The sequence below is a fragment of the Triticum urartu genome, chromosome 4A (genome assembly GCF_056163025.1).
Source record: "Triticum urartu cultivar PI428250 chromosome 4A, HENAU_Tu73, whole genome shotgun sequence".
NCBI classification, from domain to species: domain Eukaryota; kingdom Viridiplantae; phylum Streptophyta; class Magnoliopsida; order Poales; family Poaceae; genus Triticum; species Triticum urartu.
The window spans coordinates 572168135-572191932 of NC_141876.1; the positions used below are offsets into that span (position 1 = coordinate 572168135).

General features: G+C 43.8%; 1 protein-coding gene across 1 annotated transcript; it reads right to left on the bottom strand.

The window, feature by feature from the left end:
- Positions 1–56: 56 nt before the first annotated feature.
- On the bottom strand, positions 57–2760 carry LOC125554261 (uncharacterized). Its single transcript, XM_048717835.2, has 4 exons — positions 2550–2760; positions 2027–2131; positions 698–844; positions 57–356 (listed from the first exon to the last, which is right to left on the bottom strand). Exons 1-4 carry the CDS (start codon positions 2679–2681, stop codon positions 276–278), a joined length of 465 nt encoding a protein of 154 aa, XP_048573792.1. The 5' UTR covers positions 2682–2760; the 3' UTR covers positions 57–275.
- Positions 2761–23798: the final 21038 nt, after the last annotated feature.

A 23798-nucleotide genomic window follows, 5' to 3' on the forward strand; every position in this document is an offset into this window, starting at 1 on the left:
TGCAAATAATTCAATATTAAAAACATAGTTTTTAGTGGCAGCCAAACACCTCATGATAACTAAAACTGTGGTAATCTTAAAAACTGCAGTATTCTTAGAATATTTTAAAAAAACTGAGCTATCAAACGGGGCCTTATATATAAGTTCCACACAGGTGGCACGCAGGCCACACACGATAACTTAACACACACTTGCGCCACCTTATTTACCGTCGTCCTCATCGATCGGGTGGCGCGCGCACTCCTGCAATCTACTCCAGACCTGACATAGATTCTCTACTTTTCGATGCACAGCAGCACGAGCATAACAACGCTCAACGCCAGACAGATGAGCCAAATTGTCAGCAGCGCAACATCCTGCAGCAGTTGAGCTCAACGGGTCAGTTCAGTTCAGTTCAGCAGCGATAACATTACCAGCATGCAAGCACATGTTCAATCAAACTCAAGTCATCGGGGATAGTAAATCTGCGAACATCGCTCGTTCGTCAGGAAAATTAACAAGGATAGGATCTTAATCTGCAACCTCCATGGAAAATAGTGCCTTTTCTTAGAAAATGATGGAATGCAGTACTATACTTGAGAAGATCACGCCCCCCACAAGCTATGCAATTTCAAATAAACACCTTGGTTTTATGATCCAAGGAAAATGTTGCAACATCGATACATGTTTTGACAGAAATGACTGTGAAGCACATTACCGCTGCTCCCGGCGCCGGAGAATTGGCCGCATTGTACGCTGCATGAGCTACCAGCAGCAGAGCCAGGAAGGTCTGCCCAACGACCAGAAATATCATGCAACACTTGTCCTTCTTCTTCTTCCAGGCATTGGCATTCGCTGCAGAAGCCTGCAGCAGTCAGTTCAACGGGTCAGTTCAGTTCAGCAGTGGTACCAGCATGCAAGCAATACTGCTGAATTAACAAGTCACCGGGGGTAGTAATTAAAGCAGCAATCTTCACGCTCGCTCGTCACGGAAATTAACAAGTTTTTTTTAGAAAGAAGTGCATATTTCAACCCTGAACTCTTGCCTTGGTCTAATTTACAACCCCAAACTTCAATGCCGTCTAAATTACAACCCCCAACTCTCAAAACCGGCTAGGATTCAATCCTCTCCTCTCTGTTGACCGGTTTTGACCCGTCAACAGGTCCAGTCAGCATGCCACGTCAGCAAAAAAAATTTAAATCTGTAAAATCGAAAAAATCCAGGAAAAGAAATAAAAAATTTCAAATTTCCAGGAAAAATCAGGGAAAAATAAAAAAACGAATTTCCGAAAAACAAAATTATCAATATTTCCATGAAAAACCAAAAAATACTTAAAATAAAAAAACTCCGGGGAAAAATTTCAAATTACCAAGAATAATATTTAAAAATGTAAAATAAAAAAGTTAAAATTTCTAGAAAAAGTAATTTCCAAAAAAAAGTTATTATTTTTATTTTTTCCCGAAAAATACAGGAAAAAGTTCTCGAATTTTTTCGCAAACTTTTTTCCGGGGAAATTTTATTTTGGATTTTTTCTCGATCTTACAGATTTTTAATTATATTTTCTTGAAATTTTGAATTTTTTTCTGATGTGGCATGCTGATTGGACCCCTTGACTGGTCAAAACCAGTCAACAAGGAGGGGAGGGTTGAATCCTGACCAATTTTGAGAGTTGAGGGTTGTAATTTAGATGGTATTGAAGTTCGGGGTTGTAAATTAGACTAGGGCAAGAGTTCAGGATAGAAAAATGCACTTCTCTCTTTTTTTTATCTGCGAATTCTGTGGAAAACAGCACAGTACTTCTTTTTAGAAACTGATGGGAAGCAGTACTTGAGAAGATCATCATTCCTATCTATTATGTCGATGCGTAGCTCTAACCAGTATTCTAGATCTGCGACACTGAAACAAGAACGCGTATACAAAACTGACATCTGCTAATTAGTTTACTGGCAAGTGGCAACAACGTAGAGAAACACAAAGCACATTTAAGCAAGGAAGGAAAAGGTAGCAGCATCGATGTATGACAGAAATAAGTTGGAATCACATTACCGCAGCTCCACACGCTGACGCCGCCTCTGCTGATGGATTGACGACCACATTCGCTGGTGCATTGACGACCACATTCGCTGCAGGAGCTATCACCACCACCTGCAGCTGTTGAACAAGGGTTTTTTAGCTGCAACCGAGCTATGGAAAACTATATATACAGCACCTTGGTTATGATCTACTACTAGCAGCAGATTTTCAAAAGAGAGCGAGGGGCTAATCAAATATAGCTCGTAGAGTCGCTGTGTAGCTCTAACCAATATATTAATTAGATCTGGCCAGTCCAAATAGAAACAAGAACACGTAGATAGAAAACTGAAATTAGCTCGAATCTGAAGGCTTATATTACTTCCATCAAGCGATTGTCACAGGTTAGTCCTATAGTCCTACACACTATATGTCAGATCATTTGCTACTTAATTTACTGCCGATCACGTAGAGACAGCTGAGCACAATCAAGCAAGGGAGGAAAGTATCAGCGTCGATATATATTGCGAGAAATGATTGTGATTTGTGAACCACATACCGAAGCCACCGGAGGATTGGCAAAGTTGTTGGCCGCTGCTGCCGCCGGAGGATTGCGAACCTTGTTGGCTGCTGCTGCCGCCGGAGGATTGCCAGCCTTGTTGGCTGCTGCTGCCGCCGGAGGTTTGTCCATGGCGTCCGCGCGTGCAGAGAGAGAGAGAGACAGAGAGAGAAGAGAGAGAGAGAGAGAGAGAGAGAAGCGTATGTGCTCAAAGGAATGAGCCGAGTAGTTGTAGCCAGCAGCCAACCGATCGAGAATAATTTGCTTCTCGTTTCGGGTGTAGCAATGGCTCCCGTAGGACGGCCACGAAGGCTCCTATTCCGGGTAAAGCTCCAGATGGATTGTGGAAACCGCGTGTGAACTGTCGACGTTCCCCATTACCTCCGCATTGCATGCATGTGAAACCAGAGCTGAAAAAATGGCGACACTAGCTAGCTATCCCTCATATACACCGAAATGACAACTCAATTATGCAACGCAAAGACCGCCTGCACGGTGCACCTTCTCTCAATGATTTCATCGAGTGCCATGTTCGTGTGACTGGCTCGAGGTGTCACGGAATCGGTATACATGAATGAATGTGGAGACGGGAGATGCACGTATACATTGCATTTAAGGCCGTGATGATCCGATATGCCATGAAAATAATGTCGATTGCTGGGCATAGTAAGTAGACCCGGATGGCGCGCATTGCCGAACCTTTCAGTTTTGACGATTAGGATGATAGAACTTCTACATAAATATATGGTTGTATGGAACGAGAAAGTTAATTTTTCATGAAGCAACATTTTTGCTTGTTAGGTGTTTTTGTTTTGAGGGAACAACTTTACCTTTTTGATCAATGTCCGTAGGGGTTGTTACAAGATCATGATGTTGTGTCAACCAGACATTCTTACGTACCAAGCTCTAAAGAAAAAGATAATTTTGCCAAACCTCAAAATCTCCCTTGCGGGCAATAAGCTCCTTGATTACCACTGCATGTTGTCCTCCGCCTTTTTCCTCAATATCCTTGACGATACTTGCACTATCGGATGAGATGAGGATCTTCCGAGCATTTTGATCATCTGCCAAGGCTTGAGTTTCTCTACACGCCAAAGCTTCAGTAATACGGTTGAAAGTAATTGATGTTGACCTGAGGTATAAGCCATTGTTACTCTACAAAATGCTAAAACTGCTCCTCCACCCCCATGTCGCGCAACAACTCCGTAAACATTACACTTGGCAAAACCAATTGATGGCAATGTCCACGGTAACCTTCAAGACTCTTTCTTCCTTGGCTGAACTTATTTCTTATCTTTGTCCGCAATTGCCCTCAACACACTTGCAAAGCTTTGGACAAACAAATGTGTTGAAACAGGTGGTTGGAACTCATTTTCATAGATCGCTTTTCGGCGGGCCGACCAAATCGCTCAAAGTGTGACTGACATCATCACAAAGTCAACATGCGATAAGGAAGCCTTCATCGCAAAAGGCCATTGTTTTGCATTGCCCTCATTTGTCAAAACCATATGTTCCACCACTCCAGGATTTACTAATGCCCATAGACATCTCGACATGGAACAATCTAAAAGAGCATGACGCCATAAGTCTTCTCTTCCACGCGAAGAGCAGCAAGGGGAGGGAGCCATACCGCGATTGTGAGGTGTATCGAAAGTTGACAAGAGTACTCCAAAGCTTACACCAATCTCTCGCTTCAGCTACAGTTGATGATGACCAAGATTCATGAAAGAGTAAAATGCACTAGAGATCCTAAAAGTATTACAAGTGTGTCAAGTAGGTCCTAAAAGTTTGAAATCGTTCACTGCGGATCCTATACGTGTATTTTACCCACAACTTTTAGGACTTGGAATACTTTTAAGACCCGCGGTGAACTGACTTACACACATTTATGACACACAGTGAATGATTTTAAACTTTTAGGACCTTTGATACACCTGGAATACTTTTAGGACCTTCTGTGTATTTTGCTCTTTATGAAACAACCACCATTCTAGATTGTACTTGGGATGAACCATCATTCTAGGCTAAGCGGACACTGAAAATGCCTCTTTTATCATGAGCCCAAGACCAAAAATCAGATATATTACAGGTGCACAAAGGGATTCCTAGGATCACCGAGGCATCCATAGGTAAGAATGTGTTGTGCACGAACTCCTCCCTCCAAGAGGTCGTAGTTTGGTCAATAGGTTCACTCACCATAGAGACATTAGCATGATTTGGAGTAGCAATCGATCTCACTGCTTCCTCTCGAGGCAACCAATTATGAACCCGTATCTTCGTCGTCACACCATCTTCGGTATTCCTGATCAAGCCCTAGGTAAGGACATCCCTCCCCTCAACAATAGATCTTCATATTTGTGAAGCATGTGAACCAAGATTGGCTTCTGAAATCAAAGGCCCCAGGAAGATAACAAATTTTAGAATTCTGGAACCCAAAGAATTCGAGTCTTGTACGAACCTCCACATCTGCCTCTCGAGCAGAACTAAGTTAAATAATTACAAATCTCTGAACAACAAACCTCCCATTGATTTAGGTTGAATCATGATTTCCCATGAAACTCATGCCACTTTTTTTAGAGCCCCATCAAAACTTTCTAATTATTTTATTCATGTGTTCACAAAGACCTCAAGGTAATTTAAGTCAACCCCAAGAGGATAGCCTGCACAACAGACTTGATCAAGATGTCCTCCCCTCCCACAGATACGAGTTTGTCAAGTCAGCCCTAAATTTTTGTTCCAAATTATATCTTTAAAATACTTGAAAGTCCCATTTTAGGATCTTCTAACATCAGTAGGCAAACCGAAATATTTTTCACTTAAGGGTTGATTTTGCATGTTAAGCCTAGATTTTACCTCATCCGTGATAATATGAGGGCACCCTTTGCTAAAGAAAACAGAAAACTTCTTTAAATTGATTTTTGGTCCTAAAGCCTTGCAGTAAGTCTCCAAAAGGTTTTATGCTTCTTCAGCCCCTTCTTTACTTGCTTTCAAACATAACAGGTTATCATATGCAAACAATAAGGAATTCACCAGAGGTAGTGACTGAGCCACTTTAATTCCTATTAAGTATGATGACTGGTCAAAATACTTCAGGAGGCATGAATAGCCCTCTGCTGCAGCAAAAAGAGGTAAGGTGAAAGAGGATCTCCATGTCGGATACCTCTGGTGGGTTTTAATTCATCCGACTTCTTCTCACTAAACATAATAGAAAAAGAAATAGAGCTCAACATGTTCATAACTATTGCCACTGTTGAGAAAAGCCCAACTTGATCATAATTGCTTCAAGATAAGTCCATTCAACCAGGTCATAAGCCTTCTTCATGTCAAGTTTTAGAGCGCATGACCAGTGTTTTTAGACTTTGTTCCTCTTCATAGGGGGTTCTTTAACAAGTTAGCCAAGACCTTAGAGGCAATCTTGTACTGAACCTTGCACAACCTAATAGGCCAAAACTGAGAGAGACTAGAGGGGTCAGGTACCTTCAGAATTAACACCAAAACAGTACTAGTTATTAACTCCACGATGTCCTTTCCTTCAACAATCTTAAGAACTGTTTGAGTGACATCCATTCCACACAATTCCCATTGATGCTGAATTTTTTTTTGGCCAGGATACCGTCCGGGCTAGGAGCTTTCAAAGGAGACATATGGAAAAGAGCGCATTTAATCTCCTATTCAGTGTATGGTGCAGCCAATAAAAAGTTCATCTCCTGCAACACCTTGCAAGGGATAGTGTTCAGAACCTTCTCCATCTCCAAAACTCCTTCATAACATATGCCCGGTATCTACACTTGGCCCCACACACTAGTGGCGTGTGAAAATGAAGGAATGCCACTAGTAACCTACTAGTCTTGGTGTACCGAGTATGACCACACAACAGGTATTTTGGAAAAATACTGGTGGCGTAGCTAGATTGAAAGTGGCGTGCCACCAATTAAGATTGTGTGTAAGCATTTCTGCACTAGTGAGTAGCAATGTCTTCAGGAAGGGAACAACACTTAGACGTCGTTGTCAGCGGATCCAATCACCAATGGCCAGATCCTTGGTTTCAACCTGAAGATAAAGTATGAGCAAATCTAAGCAATTCCTTCAACAAGGTTAAGATGCAAAACACCGCCATTGCCATGTATAACCGACTAGGGTCAAACCTAAGATTTCCACCCGGAGCTCGAGACAAGGTATTCGAGAACCACCACCAAATCAAAGTCATCATGTGTTGTCGCCACCACTTTTCGGAATCACAGGTAGCACGGTCTTAACCTGAGACGCCACGCAAGTGATCATGTGTTGTCGCCACCACTTTCCAAAATCATAGTAGCTACATGCGTAGCACAGTATTAACCTGAGATGCCACGCAAGTGAACACCATGCACGCATAAGTAGACAGTCAAGCCCCAACAAGTGCCAGTCTCCATCAAAGGCTCCAAAAGATGAAGGTCGCCTTCACACATAGATGAAGATTGGCGAGAGAGGAAGGTCGCCGGTACCGCCAAATTCCCAATTCGGGACACTCCAGCACTCTTGCAGTGTCCTCATGCTACGCTATCCTCGCATGTGGCATAGAATTGGTCCACAAAACAAACTCGTCGTTCTGGCCGGGTTTGAAGGTCCAAGACCCTCCTGCCATTGCGAGAGTTACCTAGCAGTGGAGGACCATGGAGCCATACGCGCTCCCAAGCGGAGGACTACCTCATTGGAACACAATGCACGTCGTTGCCGATCGCATTCCATTAGGTGGAATCACATCCACCGACGGCTCGCCACTAGAAATCGTCGGTCCAGCCAAAAACACCATCGACGCCTCTACATAGCCATATCATGTGCCTAAACGTGTTAATACAACTGCCTAAAATTTATACTTGTACGCATTTCATGTCGTTTATGTTAAAAAACATATTTTTTTGCGGGAAATTAAAAACGAATTTAATGCTTAAAAAGTTGCTTACAGCACTGACTTTTTTCTGGAGACAAAACTTGTCCTTTGCTTGTGAAATATAGCAAACATGCTAAATGGTATATGTACTTGTGTAAAATATAATTTTGTAATTGATATAAATATTACATTATTATTATTATTATTATTATTATTATTTTCAGATGCTCGAGGGAGCTTTTTAGCTACCCCTTGGGTCCAAAGTTTCACTAAAGTTACATACCATTCACTAGTGCAATTTTATACTTTATTGTGCAATTTTGGGGAGGGGTATGGGTTTTGGTCTTTTTTGGACGCAGACACACAACACCATGAATATAATATTTCTTTCTTTTTTGCGGGATTCCAAGCATAATATCACACGAGGGCACAACCTAATTGCACATTAAAATTTATGAACGCCAGAAACAGTCGGCGAATCTCACCAAATATATATTGCACGTGAATTTGAACATCGCTAGGTGAAGTTCGGCTCTCCTAGCTTCAACAGCCCACAAAGAAGATTAGAAGCACGTCCGAAGAAAAAGATATTATCAGAGCACAGTACTGACTTTCAGTGAGCTCTAAGCACCTGTTCCGTTCACCGCCGGCACACCAATCTGAAATTTTACTTGATCCACAATGAACTACATAGATGGTACGAATAACAAAGGGTTGATTATCCTTTTGCCCTCAGTGGTGTCCATGTACTCAGTTTTGCCCTCAGATGCGAATTGTGCTCAGTTTTGCCCCTAGTCCGTGCGCACCGACTCGTTCCGTGAACTCTGCCGTCTCCGTCAGGTCAACCTTCTGACTCGGCCCTTACAGGTGGGACCAGGCGACAGAAACTGACAATTTTATTCAGACCGTTGCACGCGTGGCTTGTGGGACCCAGCAGAGAGCCGTTGAGCAGAGAGCCGTTGGCGGGTGTGCTATATAAGCGGGCGACAGCGGCGGTGACCACGGCGACAGAGAGCACGGCAGTGACCACGACGAGAGAGAGAGAGCACGGCGGCGGGAAGCTAGCTGTGGAGGGCGCGGCGGTGGGAAGCTAGCAGTGGAGGGCGCGGCGGCGTTGAGATCCCTTCGGCTCCGAGCTACATGTCTTCCTCAAGCTCCCGCGCCACCTCACGGATGCAGAGCCGGGCGCGTGTGGACATACCTGTCTTCGTCTGTCCGCGATGCCGGGCGGGTGTTGATCGGAGGGTTTCTCAGACACCGAGGAACCAGAATCGTCCGTTCTACGTGTGCAGCGAGGATGGGGTAAGAATCGGGGCAATTGCACCATTTTCTTGGTCGGGATCTTTGAGCAATGGGTTGATCTGTTTGGTGTTCATGCAGGTGACATGCTTCTTTCTTTGGGTCGATGCTCTGGCCAAGACTCTGATAAATGAACTGCAAGAAGAGCATGAAGAATGGTTGCACATGCTGCCACGAACGGCAGTGGCCGCACCACGAGCTCCGGAAGAAGGGATGGAGGGAGAAGCACGCACTGAGAGAGAGCTAGCTGTTGAGCTTAGGATGTTGAAGAAGAAGGTTAGGAAGCTTGAAGATCAAGCACTACCAATACCCATTTGCAAATACTTTTGGGCATTTGTAGGTATGGTAATCGCACTGGTTGTAATGTTGAAAATGTATGGAAAGGCATGAATTATGGAGGAATTTGTAATCTTGAAATTGTTTGAGAAATCCACCTAGTTTAAATGTTGGTTAAAGTTGTTTAAATGTTGAAACAAAAAGAGAAGAAGTGACCAACATTTAAATATGTTGGAAAAAAGTGAAGAAATTAGGAATTCAGAAACTTTTGATCAATGAAATGCAGCTCTCTGCTCTGCCTTTCTGTCCAAAAAAAAGGTTGCTCTTGGGCCAAATTCAGAGCGTAGAGCCAAGTGCAGGCTAGACTAATGGGCCAACTGCATCCAATTAGGCCCATTCGGGGGTTCTCTTGCGTATTTTTCTGTTTTCTATTCTGATTTAATTTAGGCAGTAAATCATAATGCTGGAACTTTTTGTGGAAGCTAATTGAATTATTCCAGAGCCAAACAATTAAAGTTAGAAATTTTTTGGAGCTGTTAATTAATCCAATTCAAATACACCGTGATTTAAATTAAAGACCAAAATATCATGGAAAATGTGCCTCAGTTGTGGTAGAGGTTTACGCCAGGTGCCAAAATAAAATGAACAATTTTTAAGGGCATTACATTGAGAAAAACATAATTTGTCTAAAAAAATGAAGGATGGAAAATGCACGAAAAATTGGTGCGGCTAGAGACTCAAACCCAGAACCGCGTGGGTTTGTGGTGTTTAGGGCTGCGCTGGTAACCGCTAGGACAGATGGCAAGACTTTGACATGGATAGGGAAGGAAGGTATACATAGTGAGATTGTGATTTTTTTTTTAAAAATAGTGAGACCGTGAATGTTTGCACACGCGTGAAAGTGGTTTTCCATTGTTTTGCACTTAAATTTTGGAGGGTTGGAAGGTTGAAAATGTATGTTGCACTACCACATGATTTTGGTCAGAGTGGCATTTGGTTTAGGGTTAGAGTGGCACTTGGTTTAGGATTTAAAGGGAATAAATTTGCATGTTAGTTCATGACTTTTTGTTTGAATGAAACAGAGGGCTTCTCACCCCCTCCGATTTTCATTGATGAAAACCACAAGTTCTCGAACTTCATGACTTGTTTAGGGAAGAAATGATATGTTTGGGCACGGACATTTTTTAACACACATAATAAACCCTAATAACTTAGATAAGATGGAACACACCGTACCATTGCAATAACTATGATAAGTTCACGGACAGTTCACAGACACATGACGAAACATGACACGACACGACACGACAGAGAAAAGCAACAAAATAAAAAACGAAACATGACGAGCTTGACTCCGGGCTTGAACATCTTCATCTTGACCTTCTTCTTCCACCTTGGCCGCGCGCGCCCCTTCAACACCGTCTTCATCTTGGGTTAATTGGATAAATGCCACTCGAATTCTGGCGATTCCGAGAAATGCCACTGCAATTTCCAAACTTTGAAAAATGCCATTTCCAGTGGCATTTTTCAAAGTCTGCAGTGGCGTTTTTCAAAGTTTGCAAAATTTGCAGTGGCATTTTTCAAAGTCTGCAGTGGCGTTTTTCAAAGTTTGCAAAATTTGCAATGGCATTTTTCAAAGTTTGGAAATTGCAGTGGCATTTCTCAGAATTGCCAGAATTTGAGTGGCATCTATCCAATTAACCCCTTCATCATCACACCTCCTCCTCCTCGTCGTAGGGAAGGGAGTGCATCTGGCCTGGAGCGGGGAAGATGCGCTCGTAGTTGGTGTAGATGTTGTAGACGGTGAAGAAGATGGACTCGCAGCCGCACCAAAAGACTTGGCCGAGGAGCTCGCGCGCGTCAAACGGGTTGGTGAAGGTGACCGTGAGCAGTAGGAGGATGCCGCCGCGGTCACGAACCTCGTTGAGGGTGAACATCCTCGGCGAGCCCCGTGGGAGGTGGGCATAGCCGGCTCTGAGGAAGGTGCGGGTGAGTTCGACGGAACCCCTCCACCTTGAAATGTTGGGGAACGTAGTAATTTCAAAAAAAATTCCTACGCACACGCAAGACCATGGTGATGCATAGCAATGAGAGGGGAGAGTGTGATCTACGTACCCTTGTAGACCGACAGCGGAAGCGTTAGCACAACGCGGTTGATGTAGTCGTATGTCTTCACGGCCCGACCGATCAAGCACCGAAACTACGGCACCTCCGAGTTCTAGCACACGTTCAGCTCGATGACGATCCCTGGACTCCGATCCAGCAAAGTGTCGGGGAAGAGTTTCGTCAGCACGACGGCGTGGTGACGATCTTGATGTACTACCGTCGCAGGGCTTCGCCTAAGCACCGTTACAATATTATCGAGGATTATGGTGGAAGGGGGCACCGCACACGGCTAAGAATATGATCACGTGGATCAACTTGTGTGTCTAGGGGTGCCCTCTGCCCCCGTATATAAAGAAGCAAGGAGAGGTGCGGCCGGCCAGGAGGAGGGCGCGCCAGGAGGAGTCCTACTCCCACCGGGAGTAGGATTCCCCCCCTTTCCTAGTTGGAATAGGATTCGGGAGGGGGAAAGAGGAGAGAGAGAAGGAAGGGGGGCGCCGCCCCCTCTCCTTGTCCTATTCGGAATAGGGAGGAGGGGCGCGCGGCCCAGCCCTGGCCACCTCTCCTCTCTTCCACTAAAGCCCACTAAGGCCCATATATCTCCCGGGGGGTTCCGGTAACCTCCTGGTACTCCGGTAAAATCCCGATTTCACCCGGAACACTTCCGATATCCAAATATAGGCTTCCAATATATCAATCTTTATGTCTCGACCATTTCGAGACTCCTCGTCATGTCCGCGATCACATCCGGGACTCTGAACAAACTTCGGTACATCAAAATGCATAAACTCATAATATAACTGTCATCAAAACCTTAAGCGTGCGGACCCTACGGGTTCGAGAACAATGTAGACATGACCGAGACACGTCTCCGGTCAATAACCAATAGTGGAACCTGGATGCTCATATTGGCTCCCACATATTCTACGAAGATCTTTATCGGTCAGACCGCATAACAACATACGTTGTTCCCTTTGTCATCGGTATGTTACTTGCCCGAGATTCGATCATCGGTATCTCAATACCTAGTTCAATCTCGTTACCGGCAAGTCTCTTTACTCGTTTCGTAATACATCATCTTGCTGTTGGAAATATGCCCTAGAGGCAATAATAAATTAGTTATTATTATATTTCCTTGTTCATGATAATCGTTTATTATCCATGCTAGAATTGTATTGATAGGAAACTCAGATACATGTGTGGATACATAGACAACACCATGTCCCTAGTAAGCCTCTAGTTGACTAGCTCGTTGATCAATAGATGGTTACGGTTTCCTGACCATGGACATTGGATGTCATTGATAACGGGATCACATCATTAGGAGAATGATGTGATGGACAAAGACCCAATCCTAAGCCTACCACAAGATCATGTAGTTCGTATGCTAAAGCTTTTCTAATGTCAAGTATCATTTCCTTAGACCATGAGATTGTGCAACTCCCGGATACCGTAGGAGTACTTTGGGTGTGCCAAACGTCACAACGTAACTGGGTGACTATAAAGGTGCACTACAGGTATCTCCGAAAGTGTCTGTTGGGTTGGCACGAATCGAGACTGGGATTTGTCACTCCGTGTAAATGGAGAGGTATCTCTGGGCCCACTCGGTAGGACATCATCATAATGTGCACAATGTGATCAAGGAGTTGATCACGGGATGATGTGTTACGAAACGAGTAAAGAGACTTGCCGGTAACGATATTGAACAAGGTATCGGGATACCGACGATCGAATCTCGGGCAAGTATCGTACCGCTAGACAAAGGGAATTGTATACGGGATTGATTAAGTCCTTGACATTGTGGTTCATCTGATGAGATCATCGTGGAACATGTGGGAGCCAACATGGGTATCCAGATCCCACTGTTGGTTATTGACCGGAGAGTCATCTCGGTCATGTCTGCATGTCTCCCGAACCCATAGGGTCTACACACTTAAGGTTCGGTGACGCTAGGGTTATAGAGATATTAGTATGCGGTAACCCGAAAGTTGTTCGGAGTCCCGGATGAGATCCCGGACGTCACGAGGAGTTCCGAAATGGTCCGGAGATAAAGAATTATATATAGGAAGTGCTATTTCGGCCATCGGAATAAGTTTCGGGATCACCGGTATTGTACCGGGACCACCGGAAGGGTCCCGGGGGTCCACCGGGTGGGGCCACCTGCCCCGAGGGGCCACATGGGCTGTAGGGGGTGCGCCTTGGCCTATATGGGCCAAGGGCACCAGCCCCAAGAGGCCCATGCGCCAAGAGAAGAGGGAAAGGAAGAGTCCTAAAGGGGGAAGGCACCTCCGAGGTGCCTTGGGGAGGAGGGACTCCTCCCTTGGCCGCACCCTTCCTTGGAGGAAGGGCCAAGGCTGCGCCCCCCCTCTTCCTTGGCCCTATATATAGTGGGGGGAAGGGAGGGCAACCACACCTAAGCCCTGGCGCCTCCCTCTCCCTCCCATGACACATCTCCCTCCTCCCGCAGCGCTTGGCGAAGCCCTGTTGGAATCCCGCTACTTCCACCACCACGCCGTCGTGCTGCTGGATCTCCATCAACCTCTCCTTTCCCCTTGCTGGATCAAGAAGGAGGAGACATCGCTGCTTCGTACGTGTGTTGAACGCGGAGGTGCCGTCCGTTCGGCGCTAGGATCATCGGTGATTTGGATCACGACGAGTACGACTCCATCAACCCCGTTCTCTTGAACGCTTCCGCGCGCGATCTACAAGGGTATGTAGATCCACTCCTCCCTCGTTGCTAGATGACTCCATAGATTGATCTTGGTGACACGTAGGAAAATTTTGATTTATTGCTACGTTCCCCAACAGTGGCATCATGAGCTAGGTCTATGCGTAGTTTCTATGCATGAGTAGAACACAAAGTAGTTGTGGGCGTTGATTTTGTTCAATATGCTTACCGTTACTAGTCCAATCTTGATTCGGTGGCATTGTGGGATGAAGCGGCCCGGACCGACCTTACACGTACTCTTACGTGAGACTGGTTCCACCGACTGACATGCACTAGTTGCATAAGGTGGCTAGCGGGTGTCTGTCTCTCCCACTTTAGTCGGATCGGATTCGATGAAAAGGGTCCTTATGAAGGGTAAATAGCAATTGGCATATCACATTGTGGTCTTTGCGTAGGTAAGAAACGTTCTTGCTAGAAACCCATAGCAGCCACGTAAAACATGCAAACAACAATTAGAGGACGTCTAACTTGTTTTTGCAGGGTATACTATGTGATGTGATATGGCCAAAAGGATGTGATGAATGATGTATGTGATGTATGAGATTGATCATGTTCTTGTAATAGGAATCACGACTTGCATGTCGATGAGTATGACAACCGGCAGGAGCCATAGGAATTGTCTTAATTTATTTATGACCTGCGTGTCAACATAAACATCATGTAATTACTTTACTTTATTGCTAACCGTTAGCTGTAGTAGTAGAAGTAATAGTTGGCGAGGCAACTTCATGGAGACACGATGATGGAGATCATGATGATGGAGATCATGGTGTCATGCCGGTGACGATGATAATCATGGAGCCCCGAAGATGAAGATCAAAAGGAGCAATATGATATTGGCCATATCATGTCACTATTTGATTGCATGTGATGTTTATCATGTTTATACATCTTATTTGCTTAGAACGACGGTAGTAAATAAGATGATCCCTCATTAAAATTTCAAGAAAGTGTTCCCCCTAACTGTGCACCGTTGCGAAAGTTCGTCGTTTCGAAGCACCACGTGATGATCGGGTGTGATAGATTCTTACGTTCACATACAATGGGTGTAAGACAGATTTACACACGCGAAACACTTAGGTTGACTTGACGAGCCTAGCATGTACAGACATGGCCTCGGAACACAAGAGACCGAAAGGTCGAGCATGAGTCGTATAGAAGATACGATCAACATGAAGATGTTCACCGATGTTGACTAGTCCGTCTCACGTGATGATCGGACACGGCCTAGTTGACTCGGATCATGTAATCACTTAGATGACTGGAGGGATGTCTATCTGAGTGGGAGTTCATAAGATGAACCTAATTATCCTAAACATAGTCAAAAGGTCTTCGCAAATTATGTCGTAGCTCGCGCTTCAGTTCTACTGTTTAGTTATGTTCCTAGAGAAAAATTAGTTGAAAGTTGATAGTAGCAATTATGCGGACTAGGTCCGTAAACTGAGGATTGTCCTCATTGCTTCATAGAAGGCTTATGTCCTTAATGCACCGCTCAGTGTGCTGAACCTCGAACGTCGTCTGTGGATGTTGCGAACATCTGACATACACATTTTGATAACTACGTGATAGTTCAGTTAAACGGTTTAGAGTTGAGGCACCGAAGACGTTTTAAAACGTCGCGAAACATATGAGATGTTTTGAGGGCTGAAATTGGGATTTCAGGCTCGTGCCCACGTCAAGAGGTATAAGACCTCCGACGATTTTCTTAGCCTGCAACTAAGGGAGAAAAGCTCAATTGTTGAGCTTGTGCTCAGATTGTCTAAGTACAACAATCATTTGAATCGAGTGGGAGTTGATCTTCCAGATGAGATAGTGATGTTTCTCCGAAGTCATTACCACCAAGCTGCTAGAGCTTCGTGATGAACTATAATATATCAGGGACATATATGATGATCCTTGAGATATTCGCGATGTTTGACACCACAAAAGTAGAAATCAAGAAGGAGCATCAATTGTTGATGGTTGGTGAAACCACTAGTTTCAAGAAGGGCAAGGGCAAGAAGGGAAACTTCATGAAACGGCAAATCAGCTGCTGCTCTAGTGAAGAAACCCAAGGTTGAACCCAAACCCGAGACTAAGTGCTTCTGTAATAAAGGGAACAGCCACTGGAGCAGAATTACCCTAGATACTTGGTAGATGAGAAGGCTGGCAAAGTCGATAGAAGTATATTGGATATACATTGTGTTAATGTGTACTTTACTAGTACTCCTAGTAGCACCAGGGTATTAGATACCGGTTCGGTTGCTAAGTGTTAGTAACTCGAAATAAAAGCTACGGAATAAACGAAGACTAGCTAAAGGTGAGCTGACGATATGTATTGGAAGTGTTTCCAAGGTTGATATGATCAAGCATCGCACGCTCCCTCTACCATCGAGATTGGTATTAAAACCTAAATAATTGTTATTTGGTGTTTGTGTTGAGCATAGACATGATGGGATTACGTCTATCGCAATACGGTTATTCATTTAAGGAGAATAATGGTTACTCTGTTTATTTGAATAATACCTTCAGTGGTCTTGCACCTAAAATGAATGGTTCATTGAATCTCGATCATAGTGATACACATGTTCATGCCAAAAGATATAAGATAGTAATGATAGTACCACATACTTGTGGCACTGCCACTTAAGTCATATTGGTATAAAACGCATGAAGAGGCTCCATGTTGATGGATCTTTGGACTCACTCATTTTTTGAAAAGTTTGAGACATGTGAACCATGTCTATTGGTGTATATGCATGAAGAAACTCCATGCAAATGGACCGTTTTGACTCACTTGATTTTGAATCACTTGATACATGCAAATCATACCACATGGGCAAGATGACTGAAAGCCTCATTTTCTGTAAAATGAAACTAGAAAGCAACTTGTTGGAAGTAATACATTTTGATGTGTGTAGTCCAATGAGTGCTGAGGCGTGTAGTGGATATCGTTATGTTCTTACTTCACAGATGATTTGAGTAAGATGTTGAGTATATTTACTTGATGAATCACGAGTCTGAATTATTGAAAGGTTCAAGTAATTTCAGGGTGAAGTTGAAAGATCATCACGACAAGAGGATAAAATATCTATGATATGATCATAGAGATGAATATCTGAATTACAAGTTTGGCACAGAATTAAGACATTGTGGAAATTGTTTCACAACTAATACAGCCTGGAACACCGTAGTGTGATGGTGTGTCCGAACATCATAACTGCACCCTATTGCATATGATGCATACCATGATGTCTCTTATCGAATTACCACGATAGTTTATGGGTTAGGCATTAGAGACAACCACATTCACTTTAAATAGGGCACCACATAATTCCGATGAGATGACACCGTATGAACTATGGTTTAGGGAAACCTAAGCTGTCATTTCTTAAAAGTTTGGGGCTGCGACGCTTATGTGAAAAAGTTTCAGGCTGATAAGCTCGAACCCAAAGCGGCTAAATGCATCTTCATAGGACACCCAAAACAGTTGGGTATACCTCCTGTCTCAGATTCGAAAGCAATAAGGGATTGTTTCTAGAATCGGGTCCTTTCTCGAGGAAAAGTTTCTCTCGAAAGAATTGAGTGGGAGGATGGTGGAGACTTGATGAGGTTATTGAACCGTCTCTTCAACTAGTGTGTGGCAGGGCACAGGGAGTTGTTCCTGTGGCACCTACACCAATTGAAGTGGAAGCTTATGATAGTGATCATGAAACTTCAGATCAAGTCACTACCAAACCTCGTTTGATGACAAGGATGCGTACTACTTCAGAGTGGTACGTAATCCTGTCTTGGAAGTCATGTTGCTAGACAACAATGAACCTACGAGCTATGGAGAAGCGATGGTGGGCCCGGATTCCAAAATGGCTCGAGGCCATATAATCCGAGAGAGGATCCATATATGAAAACAAAGTGTAGACTTTGGAAGAACTACTTGATGGTCATAAGGCTGTTAGGTACATATGGATTTTAAAAGGAAGACGGACAATGATGGTAAGTATCACCATTAAGAAAGCTCGACTTGTCGTTAAGATGTTTTCCGACAAGTTCAAGGAGTTGACTATGATGAGACTTTCTCACTCGTAGTGATGCTAAGAGTCTGTTGGAATTATATTAGCGATTACTGCATTATTTATGAAATCTTGCAGATAGGATGTCAAAACATTGTTTCCTCGACGATTTTCTTGAGGAAAGGTTGTATGTGATACAACCGGAAGGTTTTGTCAATCCTGAAAGATGCTAATAAGTATGCAAAGCTCCAGCTATCCTTCTAAGGACTGGAGTAAGCATCTCGGAGTTGGAATGTATGCTTTGATGAGATGATCAAAGATTTTGGGTTTATACAAAGTTTATGAGAAACTTGTATTTCCAAAAAGGTGAGTGGGAGCACTATAGAATTTCTGATGAGTATATGTTGTTGACATATTATGGATCAGAAATGATGTAGAATTTCTGGAAAGCATATAGGTTATTTGGAAAGTGTTTTTCAATGGAAAGCCTGGATTAAGCTGCTTGAACATTGAGCATCAAGATCTATAGGGATAGATCAAAACGCTTAATGGTAATTTCAAATGAGCACATACCTTGACATGATCTTGAAGGGGTTCAAGATGGATCAGTCAAAGAAGGAGTACTTGCCTGAGTTGTAAGGTATGAAGTTAAGACTTAAAGCTCGACCACGGCAGAAGAAAGAGAAAGGACGAATGTCGTCCCCTATGCTTTTGTCATAGGCTCTATACGGTATGCCATGCTGAGTACCGCACCTGATGTGTGCCTTGCCACATATCTGGCAAGAGGGTACAAAGGTAATCTAGGAGTAGATCACCAGATAGCGGTCTAAATTATCCTTAGAGGAATAAGGATATGTTTCTCGGTTATGGAGGTGATAAAGAGTTCGACGTAAAGAGTTACGTCGATGCAAGCTTAACACCTATCCGGATAGCTCTGAGTAGAGATACCGGATATGTATAATGGAGCAACAATTTAGAATAGCTCCAAGTAGAACAGTTATTTGAAATGGCTCCAAATATAGCGTAGTAGCTGCATCTACAAGATGACATAGAGATTTGCGAAGTACATACGGATCTGAAAGATTCAGACCCGTTGACTATAACATCTCTCACAAGCATAACATGATCAAACCCAGAACTCATCGAGTGTTAATCAAATGGTAATGTGAACTAGATTATTGACTCTAGTAAACTCTTTGGGGGTTAGTCACATGGGGATGTGACCTTGAGTGTTAATCACATATCGATGTGAACTGGATTATTGACTCTAGTGCAAGTGGGAGACTGTTGGAAATATGCCCTAGAGGCAATAATAAATTAGTTATTATTATATTTCCTTGTTCATAATAATCATTTATTCTCCATGCTAGAATTGTATTGATAGGAAACTCAGATACATGTGTGGATACATAGACAACACCATGTCCCTAGTAAGCCTCTAGTTGACTAGCTCGTTGATCAATAGATGGTTACGGTTTCCTGACCATGAACATTGGATGTCATTGATAACGGGATCACATCATTAGGAGAATGATGTGATGGACAAAGACCCAATCCTAAGCCTACCACAAGATCATGTAGTTCGTATGCTAAAGCTTTTCTAATGTCAAGTATCATTTCCTTAGACCATGAGATTGTGCAACTCCCGGATACCGTAGGAGTACTTTGGGTGTGCCAAACGTCACGACGTAACTGGGTGACTATAAAGGTGCACTACGGGTATCTCCGAAAGTGTCTGTTGGGTTGGCACGAATCGAGACTGCGATTTGTCACTCCGTGTAAACGGAGAGGTATCTCTGGGCCCACTCGGTAGGACATCATAATAATGTGCACAATGTGATAAAGGAGTTGATCACGGGATGATGTGTTACGAAACGAGTAAAGAGACTTGCCGGTAACGAGATTGAACAAGGTATCGGGATACCGACGATCGAATCTCGGGCAAGTATCGTACCGCTAGACAAAGGGAATTGTATACGGGATTGATTAAGTCCTTGACATTGTGGTTCATCTGATGAGATCATCGTGGAACATGTGGGAGCCAACATGGGTATCCAGATCCCGCTGTTGGTTATTGACCGGAGAGTCATCTCGGTCATGTCTGCATGTCTCCCGAACCCGTAGGGTCTACACACTTAAGGTTCGGTGACGCTAGGGTTATAGAGATATTAGTATGCGGTAACCCGAAAGTTGTTCGGAGTCCCGGATGAGATCCCGGACGTCACGAGGAGTTCCGGAATGGTCCGGAGGTAAAGAATTATATATAGGAAGTGCTATTTCGGTCATCGGGACAAGTTTCGGGGTCACCGGTATTGTACCGGGACCACCGGAAGGGTCCCGGGGGTCCACCGGGTGGGACCACCTGCCCCGGGGGGACACATGGGCTGTAGGGGGTGCGCCTTGGCCTATATGGGCCAAGTGCACCAGCCCCAAGAGGCCCATGCGCCAAGAGAAGAGGGAAAGGAAGAGTCCTAAAGGGGGAAGGCACCTCCGAGGTGCCTTGGGGAGGAGGGACTCCTCCCTTGGACGCACCCTTCCTTGGAGGAAGGGCCAAGGCTGCGCCCCCCCTCTCCCTTGGCCCTATATATAGTGGGGGGAAGGGAGGGCAACCACACCTAAGCCCTGGCGCCTCCCTCTCCCTCCCATGACACATCTCCCTCCTCCCGCAGCGCTTGGCGAAGCCCTGTTGGAATCCCGCTACTTCCACCACCACGCCGTCGTGCTGCTGGATCTCCATCAACCTCTCCTTTCCACTTGCTGGATCAAGAAGGAGGAGACGTCGCTGCTCCGTACGTGTGTTGAACGTGGAGGTGCCGTCCGTTCGGCGCTAGGATCATCGGTGATTTGGATCACGACGAGTACGACTCCATCAACCCCGTTCTCTTGAACGCTTCCGCGCGCGATCTACAAGGGTATGTAGATCCACTCCTCCCTCGTTGCTAGATGACTCCATAGATTAATCTTGGTGACACGTAGGAAAATTTTGAATTATTGCTACGTTCCCCAACACTTGCAACTAACTCATTAGTTGTAATGCTTGCAAGGCTTATGTGATGTGCATTACCGAGAGGGCCCAGAGATACCTCTCCGACAATCGGAGTGACAAATCCTAATCTCGAAATACGCCAACCCAACATGTACCTTTGGAGACACCTGTAGAGCTCCTTTATAATCACCCAGTTACGTTGTGACGTTTGGTAGCACACAAAGTGTTCCTCCGGCAAACGGGAGTTGCATAATCTCATAGTCATAGGAACATGTATAAGTCATGAAGAAAGCAATAGCAACATATTAAACGATCGGCTGCTAAGCTAATGGAATGGGTCATGTCAATCGCATCATTCTCCTAATGATGTGATCCCATTAATCAAATGACAACACATGTCTATGGTTAGGAAATATAACCATCTTCGATTAATGAGCTAGTCAAGTAGAGGCATACTAGTGACGTTTGGTTTGTCTATGTATTCACACAAGTATTATGTTTCCGGATAATACAATTCTAGCATGAATAATAAACATTTATCATGATATAAGGAAATAAAATAATAACATTATTATTGCCTCTAGGGCATATTTCCTTCAGTCTCCCACTCGCACTAGAGTCAATAATCTAGATTACACAGTAATGATTCTAACACCCATGGAGCTTTGGTGTTGATCATGTTTTGCTCGTGGAAGAGGCTTAGTCAACGGGTCTGCTATATTCAGATCCGTATGTATCTTGCAAATCTCTATGTCTCCCACCTGGACTAGATCCCGGATGGAATTGAAGCGTCTCTTGATGTGCTTGGTTCTCTTGTGAAATCTGGATTCCTTTGCCAAGGCAATTGCACCAATATTGTCACAAAAGATTTTCATTGGACCCGATGCACTAGGTATGACACCTAGATCGGATATGAACTCCTTCATCCAGACTCCTTCGTTTGCTGCTTCCGAAGCAGCTATGTACTCCGCTTCACATGTAGATCCCGCCACAACGCTTTGTTTAGAACTGCACCAACTGACAGCTCCACCGTTTAATGTAAACACGTATCCGGTTTGTGATTTAGAATCATCCAGATCAGTGTCAAAGCTTGCATCATTGTAACCATTTACGATGAGCTCTTTGTCTCCTCCATATATGAGAAACATATCCTTAGTCCTTTTCAGGTATTTCAGGATGTTCTTGACCACTGTCCAGTGATCCACTCCTGGATTACTTTGGTACCTCCCTGCTAGACTTATAGCAAGACACACATCAGGTCTGGTACACAGCATCGCATACATGATAGAGCCTATGGCTGAAGCATAGGGAACATCTTTCATTTTCTCTCTATCTTCTGCATTGGTCGGGGATTGAGTTTTACTCAATTTCACACCTTGTAACACGGGCAAGAATCCTTTCTTTGCTTGATCCATTTTGAACTTCTTCAAAACTTTGTCAAGGTATGTGCTTTATGAAAGTCCAACTAAGCATCTTGATCTATCTCTATAGATCTTAATGCCCAATGTGTAAGCAGCTTCACCGAGGTCTTTCATTGAAAAACTCTTATTCAAGTATCATTTTATGCTATCCAAAAATTCTGTATCATTTCCGATTAGCAATATGTCATCTACATATAATATCAGAAATGCTACAGAGCTCCCACTCACTTTCTTGTAAATACAGGCTTCTCCAAAAGTCTGTACAAAACCAAATGCTTTGATCACACTATCAAAGTGTTTATTCCAACTCCGAGAGGCTTGCACCAGTCCATAAATGGATCGCTGGAGCTTGCACACTTTGTTAGATCCCTTTGGATCGACAAAACCTTCCGGCTGCATCATATACAACTCTTCTTGCAGAAATCCATTCAGGAATGCAGTTTTGACATCCATTTGCCAAATTTCATAATCATAAAATGCGGCAATTGCTAACATGATTCGGACAGACTTCAAGCATCGCTACGGGTGAGAAGGTCTCACCGTAGTCAATCCCTTGAACTTGCCGAAAACCTTTTGCGACTAGTCAAGCTTTGTAGACAGTAATATTACCGTCAGCGTCAGTCTTTTTCTTGAAGATCCATTTATTCTCAATTGCTTGCCGATCATTGGGCAAGTCAACCAAAGTCCATACTTTGTTCTCATACATGGATCCCATCTCAGATCTCATGGCTTCAAGCCATTTTGCGGAATCTGGGCTCATCATCGCTTCTTCATAGTTCGTAGGTTCATCATGATCTAGTAGCATGACTTCCAGAACAGGATTACCGTACCACTCTGGCGCGGATCTTACTCTGGTTGATCTATGAGGTTCAGTAGTATCTTGTTCTGAAGTTTCATGATCATTATCATTAGCTTCCTCACTAATTGGTGTAGGTGTCACAGAAACTGGTTTCTGTGATGTACTACTTTCCAATAAGGGAGTAGGTACAGTTACCTCGTCAAGTTCTACTTTCCTCCCACTCACTTCTTTCGAGAGAAACTCCTTCTCTAGAAAGTTTCTGAATTTAGCAACAAAAGTCTTGCCTTCGGATCTGTGATAGAAGGTGTATCCAATACTTTCCTTTGGATATCCTATGAAGACACATTTCTCCGATTTGGGTTCGAGCTTATCAGGTTGAAGTTTTTTCACATAAGCATCGCAGCCCTAAACTTTCAGAAACGACAACTTTGGTTTCTTGCCAAACCACAGTTCATATGGCGTCGTCTCAACGGATTTTGATGGTGCCCTATTTAACGTGAATGTGGCCGTCTCTAGAGCATATCCCCAAAACGATAGCGGTAAAACAATAAGAGACATCATAGATTGCAACATATCTAGTAAAGTACGATTATGACGTTCAGACACACCATTACATTGTGGTGTTCCGGGTGGCGTGAGTTGCGAAACTATTCCACATTGTTTTAAATGTACACCAAACTCGTAACTCAAATATTCTCCTCCACGATCAGATCGTAGGAATTTTATTTTCTTGTTACGATGATTTTCAACTTCACTCTGAAATTCTTTGAACTTTTCA

What these genes read in the sequence shown, in the direction of transcription:
- LOC125554261 (XM_048717835.2), bottom strand. Translation starts at nt 2,681, where the DNA reads ATGGACAAACCTCCGGCGGCAGCAGCAGCCAACAAGGCTGGCAATCCT. An exon ending in CCAATCCTCCGGTGGCTTCG is followed by an intron (nt 2,132 to 2,549) that starts GTATGTGGTTCA and finishes CTTGTTCAACAG; the next exon opens with CTGCAGGTGGTGGTGATAGC. An exon ending in CGTCAGCGTGTGGAGCTGCG is followed by an intron (nt 845 to 2,026) that starts GTAATGTGATTC and finishes TGACTGCTGCAG; the next exon opens with GCTTCTGCAGCGAATGCCAA.